Source organism: Cygnus atratus, chromosome 4, assembly GCF_013377495.2.
Source record: "Cygnus atratus isolate AKBS03 ecotype Queensland, Australia chromosome 4, CAtr_DNAZoo_HiC_assembly, whole genome shotgun sequence".
Lineage (NCBI taxonomy): Eukaryota > Metazoa > Chordata > Aves > Anseriformes > Anatidae > Cygnus > Cygnus atratus.
The window spans coordinates 13,421,391-13,439,524 of record NC_066365.1 but is presented as its reverse complement, the minus strand read 5'-3'; the positions used below and the strand labels follow the sequence as shown (position 1 = coordinate 13,439,524).

The 18,134-nt window shown below is 41.1% G+C and overlaps 1 protein-coding gene across 1 annotated transcript in view; it reads right to left on the bottom strand.

Moving 5' to 3' along the window:
- ADGRL3 (adhesion G protein-coupled receptor L3) overlaps positions 1-18,134 on the bottom strand; it is a 526,793-nt gene that overhangs the window by 76,836 nt on the left and 431,823 nt on the right. Inside the window, exons 10-11 of the mRNA XM_035542902.2 lie at positions 15,308-15,493; positions 11,535-11,573 (exon numbers count right to left, since the gene is read on the bottom strand). Coding sequence (XP_035398795.1) covers positions 11,535-11,573; positions 15,308-15,493 — 225 coding nt within the window. The remainder of the gene's footprint in view (positions 1-11,534; positions 11,574-15,307; positions 15,494-18,134) is intronic.

The window sequence follows — 18,134 nt, the reverse complement described above, 5'->3', positions numbered from 1 at the left end:
TGCCTCATTGCTCTCTCCAACTACATGAAAGGAAGGTGTGGGAGCTGGGGGTCGGCCTCTTCTCACAGGTAACTAGTGATAGGACTAGAGGGAAAGTCCTCAAGTTGCACCAGGGGAGGTTCAGGTTGGGAATTAGGAGACATTTCTTCTCAGAAAGAGCAGTCAGGCATTGGAACGGGTTGCCCAGGGAGGTGGTGGAGTCACCATCCCTGGGGGTGTTTAAGGAAAGGTTGGACGTGGTGCTTAGGGACATGGTTTGGTGGGTGACATAGGTGGTAGGGGGGTGGTTGGACCAGAAGATCTTGGAGGTCTTTTCCAACCTTAATGATTCTGTGATTCTCAGTGCAAGGCATGCTGATGTCACCTCACCGGTCACAGTCGGATACAATGGGAGAATAAAACCACATAGAACCAGAATTGGGTTTTATTGTTATATCCACGTGACCTTCAAGAATTTTCAATTACAACAAGGTTAAAGGAGAAGCAAGGACATCTAGACCTGCCACTGCTAGTGCTTTTAATCCCAGCAAAGGCATTTCACTTAGATAATGCCATGTGTATCATAAACTTAAACGTCCTTCAAGTTGGATGGTTTCTCATATCACCACAGCTCCTGTTGGAAGACAGAGGCAGAATCGGGCACCCCTGACAGTAAAAAGCCCCTACTCTCCAACCTAACTAATGACAACTTAATTCAGTTGCTTTTGTGCCAAATCTCTCCTTTACCTTCAGCAGATCTTCCCCTCCCTGGAAGCTACTGCCCTGGTCCCATGATTAACAGACAACATTTCTCCTGAGCCTCGCAGCTTGGTTTCCAAAGTATAGAGTAGCCAATGCTTCCATCACTGAAGCAAATTAAAATGGCGGAAAATCTCTTCCTTTATTGCTACTGCAAAAATATTTTTGTTGTCAAGCTTTTACATTTCAGAGCTGGGATCCCGTTCTCATTTGCTGTTAAGTAGAAATTACTAACCATACATCAATTTCTTAAACTAATTATTAAACTTATTTTCCTAAGTAGTCTAAAAATCGTCTTAACAAATGTGGTGTGTGCACAGAAAAAACAGGTTAACTTCAATAGCCAAAAAGAAATACTAAAAAAACATTGCATTTAAGTGTGGTTTTTTTTCAGCGTTTTAAAATCTTGAAGCCTAATCGCTGTAGCTCTTAATAAAATTCTGTAGTTTACTTTGGTAGCTTATCTCCTTGCAGGCAAAAAGGAGGTGTTATTCTTTCACAGTGACCAAAAAAATCAACTATTTTGCTGTGCTGGCTCTACACAACATGGAGTTTTCTCGCAAAGATCTTATATTCCTGGAAAGCAGAAAATAAGGATTTTTCTCACCTTTCAATACTACTGTGCAGACTACAATTTGCCTTACTTCTATTTAGCTCAGCTGCTAATGGTGTTTTTAAATCTCTGCTAAAACAATATGCTTTCATCAATATTGGAGTGGTGGAAATAGTCTTTGCAGCAGATCTAGCTCGTGGCTCTGGATGGAAAGGTAATGCTTATTTGTCTAAATATGAAACAGATGATTAAATATTTGTGTTATGGTTAAACATATGCTGCAAAGATATTTCCCTAGAAAAAATAATTTAGCTATTATTTATTTATTTATTAACAAAGCATGTGTGCATGTATGCGTACAAAGCTTGACAGAGAACCTTGGTTAGATTCCTCCTGCAAAACGTGTGCTCTCCATCCAATGGACATGGTGATGCTGAGCATTCTCTAGAAATGACTAACTTGAAACCAGCAATGTCCTATCACTTTGGATCCTGGGTCTGACGCTAAAATTCTGGAAAGATTTCCAAGGACTTTGGTTCAGGTCCTTAACACAGATCTGAGTGAAGTTGGTAGACTGTCATCACTGGCATTACAACCAAGATGAATTTAGTCCATAGCTTTTCCCAGAGGGTCAATCCCCTCACCTGCCTCAGTGCATTAATCAAGTGTTCCCCGCATTATATTTCTGAGTGCAGCACTTCATTATGGCTGAGTGCTGCAGGCTGAAGCTAAGGAGATGAGGTGCTAATGAAATGTTTGCATTTTGGACATGAGCTGAGGTAGGTGTTTAAATGAAACAAAACAGCTGTTAAAGCAACAGTGTCTCTTGAGACAGAGATGCCAGCTGGGAAAAGTTGGGCAGGGAACCAGGAACTGTGGAAAGTCAGGCACATGGGACAAGTACTTGCGCCTGTGTCTTTGCATTTAAGCTGAGACATTGTGGTTTAGGTGGGTTTGGCACCAACTCCAATGACTTTGTGGTCTGATGAAGCTCCAGCATAGGAGCTGCAGTGCCAATCTTCCAGCAAAGCCTCTCAGTGACCAGCAGAAGGGTTAGCCCTGACAGATGACCTTTGAAATGAAGAAGGCACAAGATAGGTCTGCTAGTGAGCTGATGACTTGTTTGGTTTTACCCGAGACCCTTGGTGATGCTGATAAAGGTGGGTATTTTCAGAGGGAGCTAAGGAAGTTTTGACCCAGTTTCATCCCACTTCACTTTAAGAATTTAACACGCAGCCAAGTCAGAAGCCCAGAAGCTCTCTAGTGTCTCTTCCCAGTCAAAGTAGAAGGAATTATCATCTTCATGTAGGTGCCCAAAGACACGTGAGTTTAATCCTGTCCCCGAAGGACCCAAAACCTATTTAAGGGTTCTGCATGTTTACTTTACTGAAGACCTTGTCCCTGCTTCCCAAGCTGAAGGTATTCCACTGTTGTATTTTTCTTCTCTCCCCTGCCTTACTCCTCTTCCAAAAGCAGCTCAACTAGGCGAACAACTTCCAAGTGAGCCAAAGCACTCTCGTGAGCCTTACGGACTCCAACATAACTCTATGTCCCCTACAGCACAGCACAAAACCAATGCCAAGGTTGTAGAAGCTTTAAGAATGAAAAGCATACGCGCATATATGTCCAGGGAGAAGGACAAAAGTAACTTAAATGACATCAAGGGAGTGCTTTCAAAAGGCATAGCTTGCTTGTTTGCAGCCTTAAAGTATAAAGAAATGAGGGAAAAAGTGCACCAAGAAAGAAGACTTCCCATCTGTGTTTTTATCCTGAGATCTGTAGGTGTAGCTGTATGCTGACTACGGTATCAGGGTACCTATACATTCACTGAATGCTAAACCCCCTTAATGCAAGCCCATATAGAACAACCATTCTGGGTCTGATAACAGGTTCAATGAGTCTAATATTCTGTCTCCAACAGTGGCTTCAACTGGACATTAAGAGAAGAGCAATGCCAAGTGTGGAAGATAAATCCCAGGATGGTGATTCCTTTCATTATGTGGCTATACAGCATCACAGAGTATACATTCAATGTAAATAAATGTTAATAAATTGCAGAGGGAGATTTTTTTTTCCCCAAATAAGGGCATATGCTCATGGTTTCTTGATTTTGTCCTGAGGTTACAAAACAGAAACAAAATGTAAAACTTCCTTCTCAAACACTTATAAATTGGTATTAAAAGGTGTATTGTCAAAAGGGCAACTAATTAGGAGTCTTACAGTAATTACACATTACTAAAAGGCTGATCATATATGTCCCATTGATTTCCTCTGTGACAGCTGCTTCATTCCGTAAAACTGAATTTTGCATGTTGATTTATTTTTATCTCTAGATATGCCTGGCAAGAATATCTGTCTATGTGACACATAGTTAAACCTACAGGATAGTACATACCCAGTGATACCACATCCGTTTGTTTATCTCTCACCATAACAACACCTAAAGCATTGCTGTTTGACAGAAGTAGACTGTAATGTAAAATCTGTCTTCAACTGGGAATTGAACCTCGAAATTACCAAGAGATGTCAGGCCTGCTAATCTCATTGCCAATTTTGGACCAAAGCTCATTGTGCCATGCTTAAGCACAGCAATCGTAACCTTAGAAAACCAGCAACTCTCCCGGTGCTAGGTCCTAAAGGTGTTAGATCCTAAATGTTTATAGTTCATTTTAGCCTTTCACTGAGCAGCTGATGGAAGAACGGAAACTCCAATGAATTTAGGACTGGAGTACATTTTCAAGAGTGTGTGAGAAAATATTGCTTTGTGCCAAGTGAATACCAGCAAGCCCTACAGGGAACGCTGGTTGAGCGCCTCTGCTCAGTAATTTTCAAATTCACAGGTTGTCCTTCCTTACAAAACAGCACCTCCTTAAGATGAGACTGAAAACAGCATAAATTATTTTGCATGCACCTTATATCAAAAGTCTAAGATCCTATAGCAGCACTGGGTGAATAAGGACAGTGGCTTATGGCATTAAAGTACCACTTTTGCAATGACATTTCTACTAAAACTATGTGCTTTTTATAACTTATAAAGCCCTATCTCACACTGCTAACACTCGTCTTCCTTGACCTAACAGGAATACTTGATGCAATGCACTTTCAAAAATTAATACAGAAGGAGCTACGTCAACAAAGCTGTGCTTTGCATTGATAGACTGAAATCATGGCTGGTGCATGAAAAAAAGCAGTGCTTGTACAGCTGCCCCTGTACAAAAGGTGTTTGTTGGTACAGCTTTGCTAAGAAAGGTTTGCTCACTCTTTCCTAGAACAGTGGTGCTAAGACCATAGAGGGCAATCGCACAGATGCAGCCTTTGGCTGTGCTTACAGTTTGAGGTTCTGGTCCTGTTTGAGGCCTCTGGGTACTACTCCAAAACAAGTGCATCATCATCTTTATTCGAAGCATGCAAAAAACGTTATTAGCCCACTTTTTAATGGCAGCTTGAGATTTTATGATAAATCGGTGGAGAAAAAAAGTACGAAAACCCTTTCAGGTCTAAAGTGCACAGTGAAAATGAAAAACACTTCAGAGAGTAGACGCACTGAAATGCGGATATGGTTCAATGATTGCAATATTGTGCTCTTTTTTCCCTCTTTCTACTAGAAACTAGTAGTACTTTAAAAGAGCTTACCTGCCTCCTTGCTCAAGAATAGCTCATTTTTGTCTGTATTCATATGAAACACCCAGTGCCAAAATAAACCCTTTTTTAAAGCTATCGATATTTGCAAGACTCCAAACTAATTGAGTTAAAGGCACAATCGATGATACTGAAGACAAGTTCTGCTGGAAGTTGTGCAATTGTTGCCTCTGGCCCTAAAAAGTACCAGTACAAGAGAAGCTCCCATTAACTCTGAATATACCCAGTACAGCCAAAATGGGCACTCCAGATGAGAGGATGGGGACGAAAGCCTGGATTTGGGCATGCAAGGAGAGCTGGTTCTGGCAAGGTAATTGCACTGAAAGGGACCAGCTCAGGAAATGATGGACTTCAGAATGGCACCCCAATCCCTCTACAACAGGGTCACCAATCATACCGAAACAGTCTGCTACGTAGGACTTAGGTCAAAAATAGATGTACACGTTATTTCCTCAGTTCCCTAAACAAGAAAAGCGTCTTTTTGGCTAAATGGTGGCATTACATCCTGTTTCTTAGCTGATACGCGCATTCAAATATGTCTGACAAGGCTCTTCACCCTTGCATGTTTTTTTCTTCTTGTCATTTATTAATTCCAAATTAAAATTAGTCTCCGGTCAAAGCATAAGTAAGCACACTGGAGACAATTTCTTACAGGGAAGTCCAGCCAGTGTCTAAGGCTTTTTGCAAAGCAATTTGGTCATCAATAAACAACAATAATATTCACTGAAATGGACAGACACATATTTAGATTGAATCTATCTGAACTGTGGTTAAAAATAAAAATCATTAGAATACCTACTGCTAATCTCCGCATCTGCCTTCAAAACTAACCCAGAAACACCAGTCTACGTCTAACACCAGAGTGGGTGACTGGCAACTGATGGTATCAGTTTTGGTGAACTGAACCAAAACCCATGATTACTACTCATGGTGAAAGCAAGTAGAGATCTTCAACTGGCCTTGCAGAGGAATTTCCAAAATGACTCCATAGATTCAGGGTATAGGTTTTCAAGGAAGAGTATGCAATCTCCTCTTTTAAATGCTACAGAAAATGTGTCTGCTCCAGGCACAGGAACTGTACCAAATCAGAAAGAACCTGAATTTCAGCGGTGCTGAGAACTCACTGCAGTGGGAATAAAGGTACTGACCTTTATTACAATTAGGCCATCTACAAAAGCTTTCTTATGGAATTAATGGTCTTGCACTAGGCATGCAAGGTTTGCAATCTTGGCCTTGAACTACCAGTAATCTCCTAGTGGGAGCACAAAAAAAAATAGGAGACGTAAGAAATAAAAGAAGGTTACAAATTACAGGGTATGGTTTTTTACTTTGCTTAGTATATGAGGAAGAATATTTTAAGGTCAGAAGGCATCTGTAGGACTGAAATAAAAGCAATTGATTGGGAAGAAGGAAATAACATATGATCTATTTCATCTAATGAGATCTTCCCTGCAGAATAAGCTGAAAACTGCATTTATGAATCATCTGTATTTGCTGCCCTACTGTTTGGGATTTGAGACTATACAAGCAACTGCTAGAATAATTACACAGGGGAAGTGAGCAAAGATGTAGAAAAAAAAGAAAATGGCTTGCAAACAATAAGTGCTTTTTTGATGGAATATCCATAGCCTTCAAGGAAACTCCTAGGGTGTCCATGAGATTCTTCTTTTCTCCCAGTGGTCCAAATTAAAGGAACATCTCTCACTGGCCTCTACGGTAACTCGTATTGAGACTTTTTCCTGTGCCACCAGATTTAAGGGCTGGCTCAGCCTAAAGCAGAAAGTAAGCACACAGTAACACAGAAAACGTTAGGTTATTTTTTTTTCAGTTTTGCTGTGTTACATGTGACAGTATCATCATATATGTAGCTTAGTTGTAGGTAGAGGAACATGTGGTCACATTCCTTTTTAATATTTATGTGAAGAATTTGGGATTCCAGCGACAAACCCAAGGCTGCGGCTTTGATCCTCCTCTCCCCTAACAACAGGCTCAGTGCAGCAGAAACATGCGGGGTGGGGATTTATATTTTTGCTCTTACTGGCACAAATCAAGTGCAGGTTTATCAAGCTGTGAAGTATATTAAGTTCACAGAGTTTTAACAAAGGGCTACCAAACCACAGAACCCTGCTGTGAGTCACACTTCTTTCAGATGTCCTTTTAATTATACCAAATGGAAGTTTGGGGCACTTTGATGCTTATGGGCAAACATCTAGATATCTTGAAAAAGCTGCTGAAAGTACTCCCCATAGCTATAGCTAATATCCTACATTGTATGCACACTGCTAACCAATTTATTCCAGCCACTTTAACAACGATACCTCTCCTGACAGGCCACGCAGAACGGCATCAGGAGTTGAGCAAGGCACAAATCATTAGAGGACTCTGAAAGTTGTTTGACACGCACCGCGGAGCTCTTTGTCATACAGCCAATTAAGTGACCAAACAAGGAACTCGAAAATCCTCATTAATTTGCCCCTTTCTCTATAAATGGAGGTTAGAGTCTTTCTTGTTGCAGGCACAACAAAAACACAGCTAAACGTGGCGTAATTCAATTTACTCTCCGTCTCAAGAGCTACAAGTTTCTTTCGTTTCATCCTCACAGAAGTTTGAGCCAACTGAGCAAGCAAGCAAGCAAGAAGGAGAGAAAAAAAAGAATTAATCCATTTTAAATATTACTGGCAAAGTCCCAGACATACCTTTTATCTACCAAGAGCTGCTGGGTTTGAAAAGAAAAAAAAAAGTCTCTTCTTTTACTCAGTCCTAAACTTAATGGCTTGAATCCCCTGGGGGAAAGCCTTTCATTTTTGCTTAGTACAGCAATTCCAACAGCCCGTGTTACAAGTGTGAAGTGTTCAGAAAACTTCCAGGAGAACTGGAAGGCTGAGTCTGACTGCAACCACCTGCTGCCATCTGCTACCTGGACCCTGCCAGGGTCTCAACACTGGCCTCACTGGTGGCTGCAATGACACCTGCACCCAGAAGCTCTTGGGTGCCTCATGGAGCAGGTGGCACCTCCATAATCTCCATTTAGTGTACAGACAAGCTCCAAATTACAAAACAGGGCAAACTGGTTTACAGGACAGCCCAGAGGATAGCAGAAACCAGAGCAGAAAATGCTGTTAAGCCAGGAAAATGCTGCAAAAGCTACACTCTGCTGCTTCCTTCCACACCTCCCACAGAACAGCCACTCTGTCCATCTATTGTATTCACCATCCTCCAGCTTTGAAGCAACTGAGACTGGCTTAAAAAAAAAAAAAAAAAGAATAATGGGACCCCCCTGGGAAGTTTTTGCCCTCTGAGATCTGCATCTCAAATGCAGCACACAGTTTCACATGGGAAGGGGCTGAGAAGCTGAGAAACAGTGAGCATGTGTCACTTGCTGAAGGGCATGGAAGAAATCTGTGACACCAAACCCAGTTTCACAGTTCTCAGTAGACAAATGTTTAGAGTTTCCTACAACTCCAGAGCTTCACTATAAGGAGAAACACCTTCGGAAAATGAGTAAGTTCTGAAAAAAAAATCCAGAAAATTCTGGCCAGCTTATGTCACACATCAGTCACCAAATGAGGCTATACTCACCAAGTGTGTCACCCATTGTGACTCACTCTCCTGCACAAATACTTTTTCCTTCCATTCCCAAAATAGAGTGCCAAGAACAGTGCACTGCGGAAAGGTGGGCCTGAGTAATGCAGGGAGGTGCAGCTCCAAGGGGAATTGGTGCAGAGATCTTCAGCCACTAAAAAGCCAGTCACCTGCTCCAAGCTCTCCTTAGCCGATGGAGAACCCTTCCAAGTCCACTCACCCCATCCCTGTTGGACATCCACCTCTGTAAGCTCAGTCCATCTAGGTGACTCCTACTATCACAAATTAAAATTTATGTTGCAGTTTCTTAATCATGGCGATTGGCAAACCCCCAAGCTGTTGTTTGGTCATTATATTAATGTGTATTTATCATATCACCCATCGGATTGGCTCTTGTTGGATTTTTGAGAGAAAAGAGATCATCTACCACATATGCAACTAAAAGAGGAGCATCCATAATCTCTGTCTTCACTAAATAAAATCCCTGAACTTATAATTCAGTAAATATTGTGGCATTTTACAGACATATCAAACCAATACTTTGATTATGTTTTAATTATGACATTACCCAGAAAAATAAGATGGTAATCTGATACTGCATCCCCACCATCTCATCTTTGAATAACTCAGAAAATTTCCAGTTCCGTTTTACACATTTATTTGTATTATTCATTTATTTTGGACTCTATAGGACTTTACACCTCAGCTGGCACAGGGGCTCTGTCATAACCACTTAGGTTTTGTCAGCCCAAAAAAACCACTAAGACTGATATTAGTAATTATTATCTTCTCAAGTTACCCTCCCCTTCCCACAAATTCACCTGTTTTCAATTACACATTTGATTTTTATAGTTACTGAACATCTCTCACATAGACTTTGTACAGTGTTTTCCTCTGCCTAGGGAGCACAGCTGTGGATGCTCTTCATGACAAAGGGATCAGCAAAAGGAGATCATGTCAGCAAGGCTGAAAACTCAGTTTCTCTGCCATCGGTGGCATATTTCCATGGAGTATCCACCTCCCATTGACTTCACAAGATCTGGAACTTCCCCATTTAAGATCTGTTGAAAAATTATTGCTAAGTTGTCTTTGCCAGCCCAGACATTTCACTGCCTGGTACAGCATAAGTGGCCTGTAACAGGAATACCTGCAGTCACATTTAATTGCTATGACAGACAAACACTCCCCCACAAGATTTTTTGCTGACTTCAGCAACGTGATTTTCCAAATGGAAACATACTGTATGAAAATATGTCTAGATACATTATTTTACCTACATATATTACAAAGCTGAGCTGGAAAGGTTCAATTAGGTCATCTAATTCATTCTTCAAGCTCTCCATTACAGGACTGTCCACTTCAATAGATTTACCAGCTTTGTTCATATTTACACTAAACAGCCTAGGCAATGAGCTTTCATCAGCTTTGGTCTACTACAGATGTAGGCAAATGATTAATGTTTAAACATAGAAGTAGTCTTTCCAAGTGAAAGGCAAGGAGTCCTTGAAATTAATGGTAAGCTTAAGTCTATACAGAATTCAAGTTTTATTCTATCAATGCCAAGATTTCTGTAGAGTATATTAAATCCACTATTCAGTGTTGTTCGAAAAAAGACAAAAAGACCAGGAGCCTGCAATGAGTCTGCAGAGTACACCTGTGCAGCTGGGGAAAGGACAAGGTTGAGTAGCATCCAATATCCCCAACAGGGGCGTGCAGTCCATGGTCAAACCAGCTTCACCATGTTTCAACTGTAGATAAGATAGCTAAACTGGGAGTAAGCACTGCAGTGTAAAATTTCCTTAAAATGCTAGTTACCTTCTTCTGGATCTTAAGGGAGGTCAGTCCAGATATGATACATACAACTCCATAACTCATCTTTATCCATTAATGTTTATGGAAGGGAATAGATGAGGGATGGCTTTCCATCATGACCAAAGGGAAGACAGACAGGCTACCAGCACAGAGGTGAACTGTTTTATATTTAATGCCCTAGAAATCTAAGCCATCTAATCTTCCAGATTAAATGAAGTATGCACTCACAAAATAAAGTCAATATGAGATGTAGGAACTTCCACTATGCAGAAAAAAATCAGGTACTGACAGCCCCCTCCGCAAACGTGGGTTTCATTTTCACACCTCTGTTATATATACACATATAAATAATGACCAACCATCCGTAAGTTTAACATCGAAGTTCACAAGCACAAGACAGAAATTAGGAGGTAAAACATTCACATTTCTTAAAGCAGCATTAACTCATCCATAGTATACAAACAGCTTTATACAAAAGTCACTGGAGCAAGTGCTACAAACCTAGGTGACAGGATAAATAACGTCATAACCCAAGGCCCCACTCTTGAAAAGACTACAGGCAGGTCTTTCCAAAACACTGGGACTTGACTTCGTTCATGTAAACACAATGTGAGCCTGCAAATTCAGGCCGCAGCTGGGTGAACTTTATGGGATGTTATGTTCCTAATCCTATATTTAGTTTGCAGCACTCTCCTCCTTCTTACATCCCTCTGCGAGGACACTCTGCATTTCATTATGATTCTACCTCCTCCCTCATGCCAAGTGCCGCAATTTTGAATTGTTTCTAAATTTGCAAGAGAAGAAGGAAAAACAAGAAATTGCATGCAGCAGCTATTTGAGTGACATGTTGCTAGCAAAACCCAGGTGGTCTGGAGACACCTCTGTGAGCAGGAGGTTTTGCATTCTGGAATTGCATGCATCCAGACTGCTCTGCTTATTCCAGTGTCTGAATGGGTCTTGTCAGATCTCTCTCTTTTTTTTTTTTTTCCCTCCCCCACTTTCTTGTTCGGACTTTTGTCCCACATTTTTGTCAAGGCTGTGAACAACCGGGCAAGTGTGAAAGGGAAACAAATAATGAAATGATCATATTATCCTGTAACCTTAACCTTAGAACTTGCTGCCACAAAGATGGTAAAATCAGACAAGAACCACTTCACAGTCACTCAGTCAAACAACAACTGGACATGTGTATTAAAAACACAAGAAATACCTGGACATAGGCCCTGCAAGAGCGCTCCCTTTTCTGAAGCTGAGTCCATAAAGACAGCAGATTAAAGACGGAATAGAAAAAACAAGTTAGTGACAGAACAAGGGAAAAAAATTTTTGAAGAAAATGCCTATGCAAAAACCTCATTTCTCTTTTAAACAGCTCTTGAGAACAAACCAAACCAAAGGAAGCATGAGAGTTAGGCAGCAGTGGAAGGCTGGAAGGACGGGCTCCAGAAATAAAGGTTAGTCCTTTTTCAGTTAAGCACACACCGGGAACTTTGCAAGAGCAGCTGTTAGATGGCAGAGACACTTAGGTAAAGTGGAGGTGGTCAGAAGACAACCTTTTCCTTACAGCTTGGAGTTTTCATGTCAAACAAGGCTGGGAAGGAAGGGGATGATTGTTATTTATGTGAAAGGAGAGTGGGCTCTGCAGCTGGAGAGTGCTGATGGCATAGTGAGCTATAACCCAGCTTTGGACAAGCAGGGAGCAAGCTGTATGCAGGATATATCTACAAATAGGCCTAGACTCATCCTGAGACTCAAAGCAGAGCCTCTCATCTAGCTTTACCTCACCTTAATGCCAGCTCTGGAGCATGTCAAGTGCGATCACACCTGAAGCTGTGGGAGAGAGCATTGCCCAGAGTTCCTGAATGCATAAATGGCCATTGAAAAGCTTATAACTAGGAAATGGGAATCAGATTTAATATTTCCAGCTGAGGCCGTTTTCTCCTCTTTGGATTAAGCTGCTTGTTTAGGACTGAATTTTCCAGTTTTCTCTTATACTGCATTGTGCTTTCCTTTGTAATTACTGGGCCTAAATACTTTATATGCTGAATAGCTTTTCCATAAAGAAACCCACCTTCTTAATAGGAGCCACATTTAAGACTGTACTTTGATATGCACTTGCATGCCTCCTGCCTGATAACTGCACTTCAATGTGTCATGAAATTCAAACAGGCACTTATTTACCTCCCTGGGACTTTGCAGGCTGTCTGCAGTAGTGAGCTAGAAATGAGACCGCTCTGCAGCAGTGCAACTAAAGTCAGGCTGCTCGGAGCCACTGGTTTTGCTGGGTTGTTTTTTGCTGATGTACCTGAGTTGGAAATGCCTGTCAATGGAGATTCGGGGTAACATACTCTCAGCTCACAGCAGTGCCATCCCATTAGGACAGCTGAGAGCCAGATTTGTACCCAAGAGTTCTGAGACTCCAAAACAAACAAAGTACACTCAGGTATCAGGCAGTGTCTAATTTCAATTTCTAATTCATCAATTTGTAACAGTAGAAACCTTCTCTGGGTAAACTTGGCCAGTATGAAGACTTTTCAGACACAAATGGAGATCAAAGAAAGCCTTGCTGGAAATTACAGAGCTATCCACTTGGGGGTCTCACCAGTCTGCTATAGAATGATTATTACCTTAATTAAGCCTGATCCCGTGGAAAGCACAACGCTTTTAGTGACAGGAAAGTGGCTCCTGAAAGATGATGGCTTTTAAAAACTCTGATTATGCCAGTTTACTTTAATTCATTGTACATCAGTTTGTAAAAAATAATAAAAAACAAAAGAGCACAGGTGAATGCTTTCAGATGGAGCATGAAGGTAAATCCCCAGCACGTTTCCTTTAATGATTAAAAGAATATTTAATGGCTAGTGCTTACTTTATTTCTCCTTTCTGACTAAACAACACTAACTAAAACTCTTTGTAAATTACTTTTGCCTTTTTTTTTTTTTCTGGAAATACTCTTGATCAGTGAAGGGGAAAATGGAGCAGTAACTCTGCTGCCTTTTGTTTGCCCGATACTACTTCCAAGTCGAATTCATGCATTCTTAAATGAACACAGAGCAGTTGCTCTTCTAAAGAATTAAGTGGGGAATGAGAGCAAGTAAATTACTGAGCCTGTCATTTGGATCACTGACTCGCATCGTTGTTTTGCAGGACTCCACACGGTCCAGAATTTTAATGTGGAGTGCAATTGATTTGTATGAGCTGCTTGTGCAAAGCTGATGGTGGTGGCGGTGGGGGAATCTGCAAGGGGAACCACAGGAGGGACAGCAGAGCTGAGGAGCTCTGCCTTTCCGAACCTTCCCGTGACATCGGTAACTCCCACCTTTCCCCAAGATACAACCCCATTTCGTGTAATCGGAACAAATACTGGAAGGTAGGATATAAAAAGATGAAAAATATGTGTTTGCAAAGCTGAAGTGACAAAATGTTGGGTATGGCTCGGACATACTCAGAAGAGCAAGCAGACTAGAATCATGAAACCTGTTAGTAGGTGACATTAATTGCTGGTTTTACCTCATATTGTCAGATATCGCCATAATTTCAAATAAAACCACGTTTGGATTATAACAAAAATGTTATGCTGATGTAACAGTTAATACAAGTATTACCTACATTGTTATAAAATAGCTGGAAGCAGCGCTAATTAAAAGCATCAGGACAACCCAATTCATAGCACATGCAAAGCACATGATATGCAGGATTTCAATTCCCATGTGGCTGTAATTTTAAACAATCCTGAAGCCCTTCTCATTTAAAACAGAATAAGTCCACAATAATATTTTACAACAGAAAGACAACGTTATTTCCCTGAAAAATATGTTTCTTCAGAAGACACGGAAGAAATTTCAGGCTTAGCTGGGATCATTTATTCCCCGTATACCCTTGTGACCAAATTCTGTTCTCACTTACATGGATGCCCGAACTGTCAGAGCCAAATACATAGTTGAGAACAAAATCTGGTGTCTTATTTTAAGTAGGTGGCCAATATAACCATGTGCTGGTAGCCACAGGATTCAGCTTCTCTTTGTTCTGATGACCAGGCCTGTACAATGCACTGCCTGAGTCCCAGATAATTCTTATCCCGTGCATTTACATGAGATTCAGCGATGAAGGCGGCTCTGGACCAAGGAAAACCACAAGTTTAAATATATTCTTACAGACTCCACAGCCAATATTTTCTCCCATAATCGGCAATGTCTAGCATCTTTAGTATGTAGCAGGTGCACTTAAATATAGAAATGACAAAATGACTAGTAATTCTTTTTCTTCAGAGGGCACATAAACCACAGAGTCATCGTGCAGAAAGGTGCTTCTGGACTGTCACAGGTAATTATTACAAAGGCCCTCTAATACTAAAACATCTTAAGCACCTTAGACGTAAATAAGCTGCCATCTAATGTGACTTTGATAAATGTATCTCAAGTGTAAATAAATGTTTATCTGCTTTTATTTGTTTATATTTATGCATAAAAGCGCCCCTTTGACCTTCACATCCAGTGTCTTTTAATGTTACAAGACGAAAAATCAAAACTCAGACTCTCTCTGCAACTCAGGGTTTTAAAAACTCAAATTTTCTGGATTATATTACATGTCATTTCACAGACAATTCAGCACTGGAAACGCTGGGCAAAAGTCTAGTCTCAGTCATGTTGGCACAAATCCACAATAATTGCCATGGTATCACTTGAGTTATTCTCATACCAAGCCACGAGTGCTGAGACCACACTGAAGTACCAGGAGTACATGTATCTACACATCTAAGGGTATACACTTCCCAGCACCAACAGTACACTTGGCATTTACAACTGTTCCATTTCTCAGCAGAATAAAATGCACTGTAAATGAAAAACTGCCAGGTACTCTTGTCTACTAAGACAGAATGGCTGCCCTAAAATGGCACTCGTTCAGAATGAGATTTCTAATAGCTCTCCAGGGACAGCCAAACCTTTCTTCAGCCTCCTGTCCTTTCCCAAGGCCCTTTGTTTTTACCTTATTTAAGCTGCGTGCAGCGCTGTCCTTCCCGCCTGGAGTCAGGTTTCGGAGCTGCACATCAAGCAAGTTGACCAGCTGGACCATGGCAGACACGGAGTACGTGATATCACCAGCGTACAAGTGGTTTTTCGTGTGCTCCGCAAGTTCTCGGGCGATATTGGCAGCCATCTCTCCCGACTTCATCTGCAGTTGAGAAAGCAGGGGAAAAGGTTGTCCCTAACTGTTAGTATGACATTACTCCAGGCCCCCCAGCCCCACAGGTTTAAGTGAGTCAGCTCCCTGCAAAGCAACATTCTCAGGAAGGAAACTTTGACGAGGACTTTCAGGATTTGATCACATACAGCATTTGAGTATGATTCCCATGCTTTTGATACACATGGTCACCCACCAAGCTGGCTTCAACACAACCATTTCTGATTTTCTCACAAGGCACCACTGGAACTCAGAGTCTGCTAATTCTTTGCACTGAAGCAGATGCGACCAAAGCCGTCATGGCTTTCCAGGAAATGCTGATGCTAAGGAGGGCTTCAGCTAGCTTGTCCCATTGTTTTATCTATTCCACTTGAAAAACAAACAAACAAACAAAAAAAAAAACAAGCCCCACCCAACAACATGTAAATAGGTTCTCCTATCAAGAAAGAGCTGATTCTGACTCCGGAAGTTTATTTGATAATGGAGAGATGATTTTTGTTACAACTCCTGCACAAAAAAGGTCCTTGAAAAGAAACAAAAATAGATGACATAGCTCAGACAAACAAGAGAAAAAAAGCTGACAAATTCCATTGCATGGATTTAGCAATCAGTTGTTAATTTAACACTTAGCGCTTGCACACAAGAGATGTACTCCTTACCACAATGGCCACTACTTCTGTAATAAGTCTAGGGATTCTTAGCTTAAAAACATACTAACTCAGGAGCAAAAGGTTTAAGCCTTCAAATAAAGGCTTGCTGGAAGGGAAAACCAAGTAGGCTGTTTGGTTGTATCTGCTATTAAAAGACTCTTATTGTCTAATTGAGTCATAAAATTCATGACTCACCTGTAGAGAAATTCACTGTGTAATTATTTGGGAAGCTCTCTCTTTCCATAATGTTTTTTCCTTCTTTCTTGCTCTGTATTTCTCTCCTCACCTGCTGTCCCTTTCCTCTCCCATGCCACGAGGATTGCGGTCAGGGCAGCTAGTCCCATCTCCTTTCTATGAGCAGCCCACTACAGAAATACTATTGCAACTTCCTAATCTTCCTTCATTATATGCCACTCCAATTTGGAATGCATATCCATAGGGAATATGCCAGGTATAAGGAGAAATTACACAGGATGACATTTACATGAAGGTCCCACTTCTCCGTCAGGCTTAATGACCAACTCTGCTGGGTTCTTCATATGAAATTTCCAATTGTCTTATCTTCCAACAGTTAGAAATCAGATATTTTTCTTCCTCTCTCAATTTCTGGTGCTTATTGTAAAAGCAAGATTCCAGAGAAAGATTGCAGACAGAGCTTCTACCTCTCAGTAAATCAATTAGCTCAGTTATAAATGAATAACTTACTTCCATCAATTTGACAGCAACAGCCCATCTGATTTAATGAGATCTAACTGAAGACGTTCATATGCTCATCTCCAGAGAATTAAAGCATATGATGATATAGATAAGACAAATAAAGGAGATAATGTGTTGTTCTTCCCATTAGAGCAATGATAACATATATTCAAAAATTGAATGATTTCTTCCTTGTAACACACAAGGCTAATGCCATAGAAACCAGATCCTATTCTTACAGCTGCCTGATCTCCTAAGCAGCTGATAAAGCCACGTGTCAGCACAGGGGCTGAATTTTAACCTCCTCCATTGGCACCGAGGCCTTTAAAGAATGACTGCATCAAATCCCTTTACATATAGAAATCAATGACAGGATTTTCCTGCAGTTTGTCCCTGGAGCTTAACATGTATCATGACAGACTATGTTTTTGTGAGCCCTACAGAAAACTGCAAAAGTCTAAGAAGTGCAATTTTTACTGATGCATCAGAAAAAAAAACCCTGCTACTCAACATTTGATGTATCCATTTTCTCTTGGACCATGCACCTTTGCAGACCGGCCTACTCATAACAAATGGCTCAGCTTCTACAAAGTCAAACCCAAGAGTTTTCCTCCTCTGGAATAACCGCTTGTTGTATTGAGCTGCAAGCTATCATTGCTCCTACCTGTCTGCAAAACCAGTTTGGGCTGATCATTAGCTCCTTTCCTTGTATCTTAGACAGATCACCAGTCCTAAAAACTGCCACTCTGAGGAATTCTAGTGTGACCAAATAACCCCCCCAAAATAGGCAACAACTGATGAAATGCCTGAGGAAAGGCACAGTAAAGATCAAAATTTGTCAAGTCTCGGGACCCAGAAGTATTTGCTCAAACTCACGCCAAGCACCCAGATTTCCTGACACACCATTCCCTGGGAACATCGTGTCTGGCTGAGTGGCTGATGAACTACTTCCTAGCACTGACACTCATTTCCAAACTTCTTCATTGTCACCCAGAAGATGCAGCTACAAGCCACCACAACAGTGCTGAGACACTCCTTCCATCCTGCCTGCGTGCGTAATGCGAGTGGTGCCCACAGTGATGGCCATGAGACCTATTAATGTTAACCTTCCTAACTCTTTTGAGCATTTGAAGCTGCGGTTTAGGTGTCCTCCATGCAGTCCTGCCAAAACCAACTTCTGCTATTAGTCCCTAAACACTGACTAAAATGTATGCCTGGTGTTGTGTAAAAACACGACTGAACTTTTTGCATTAATTATACGTAACACAGCAAAGCTCACTGCTGCC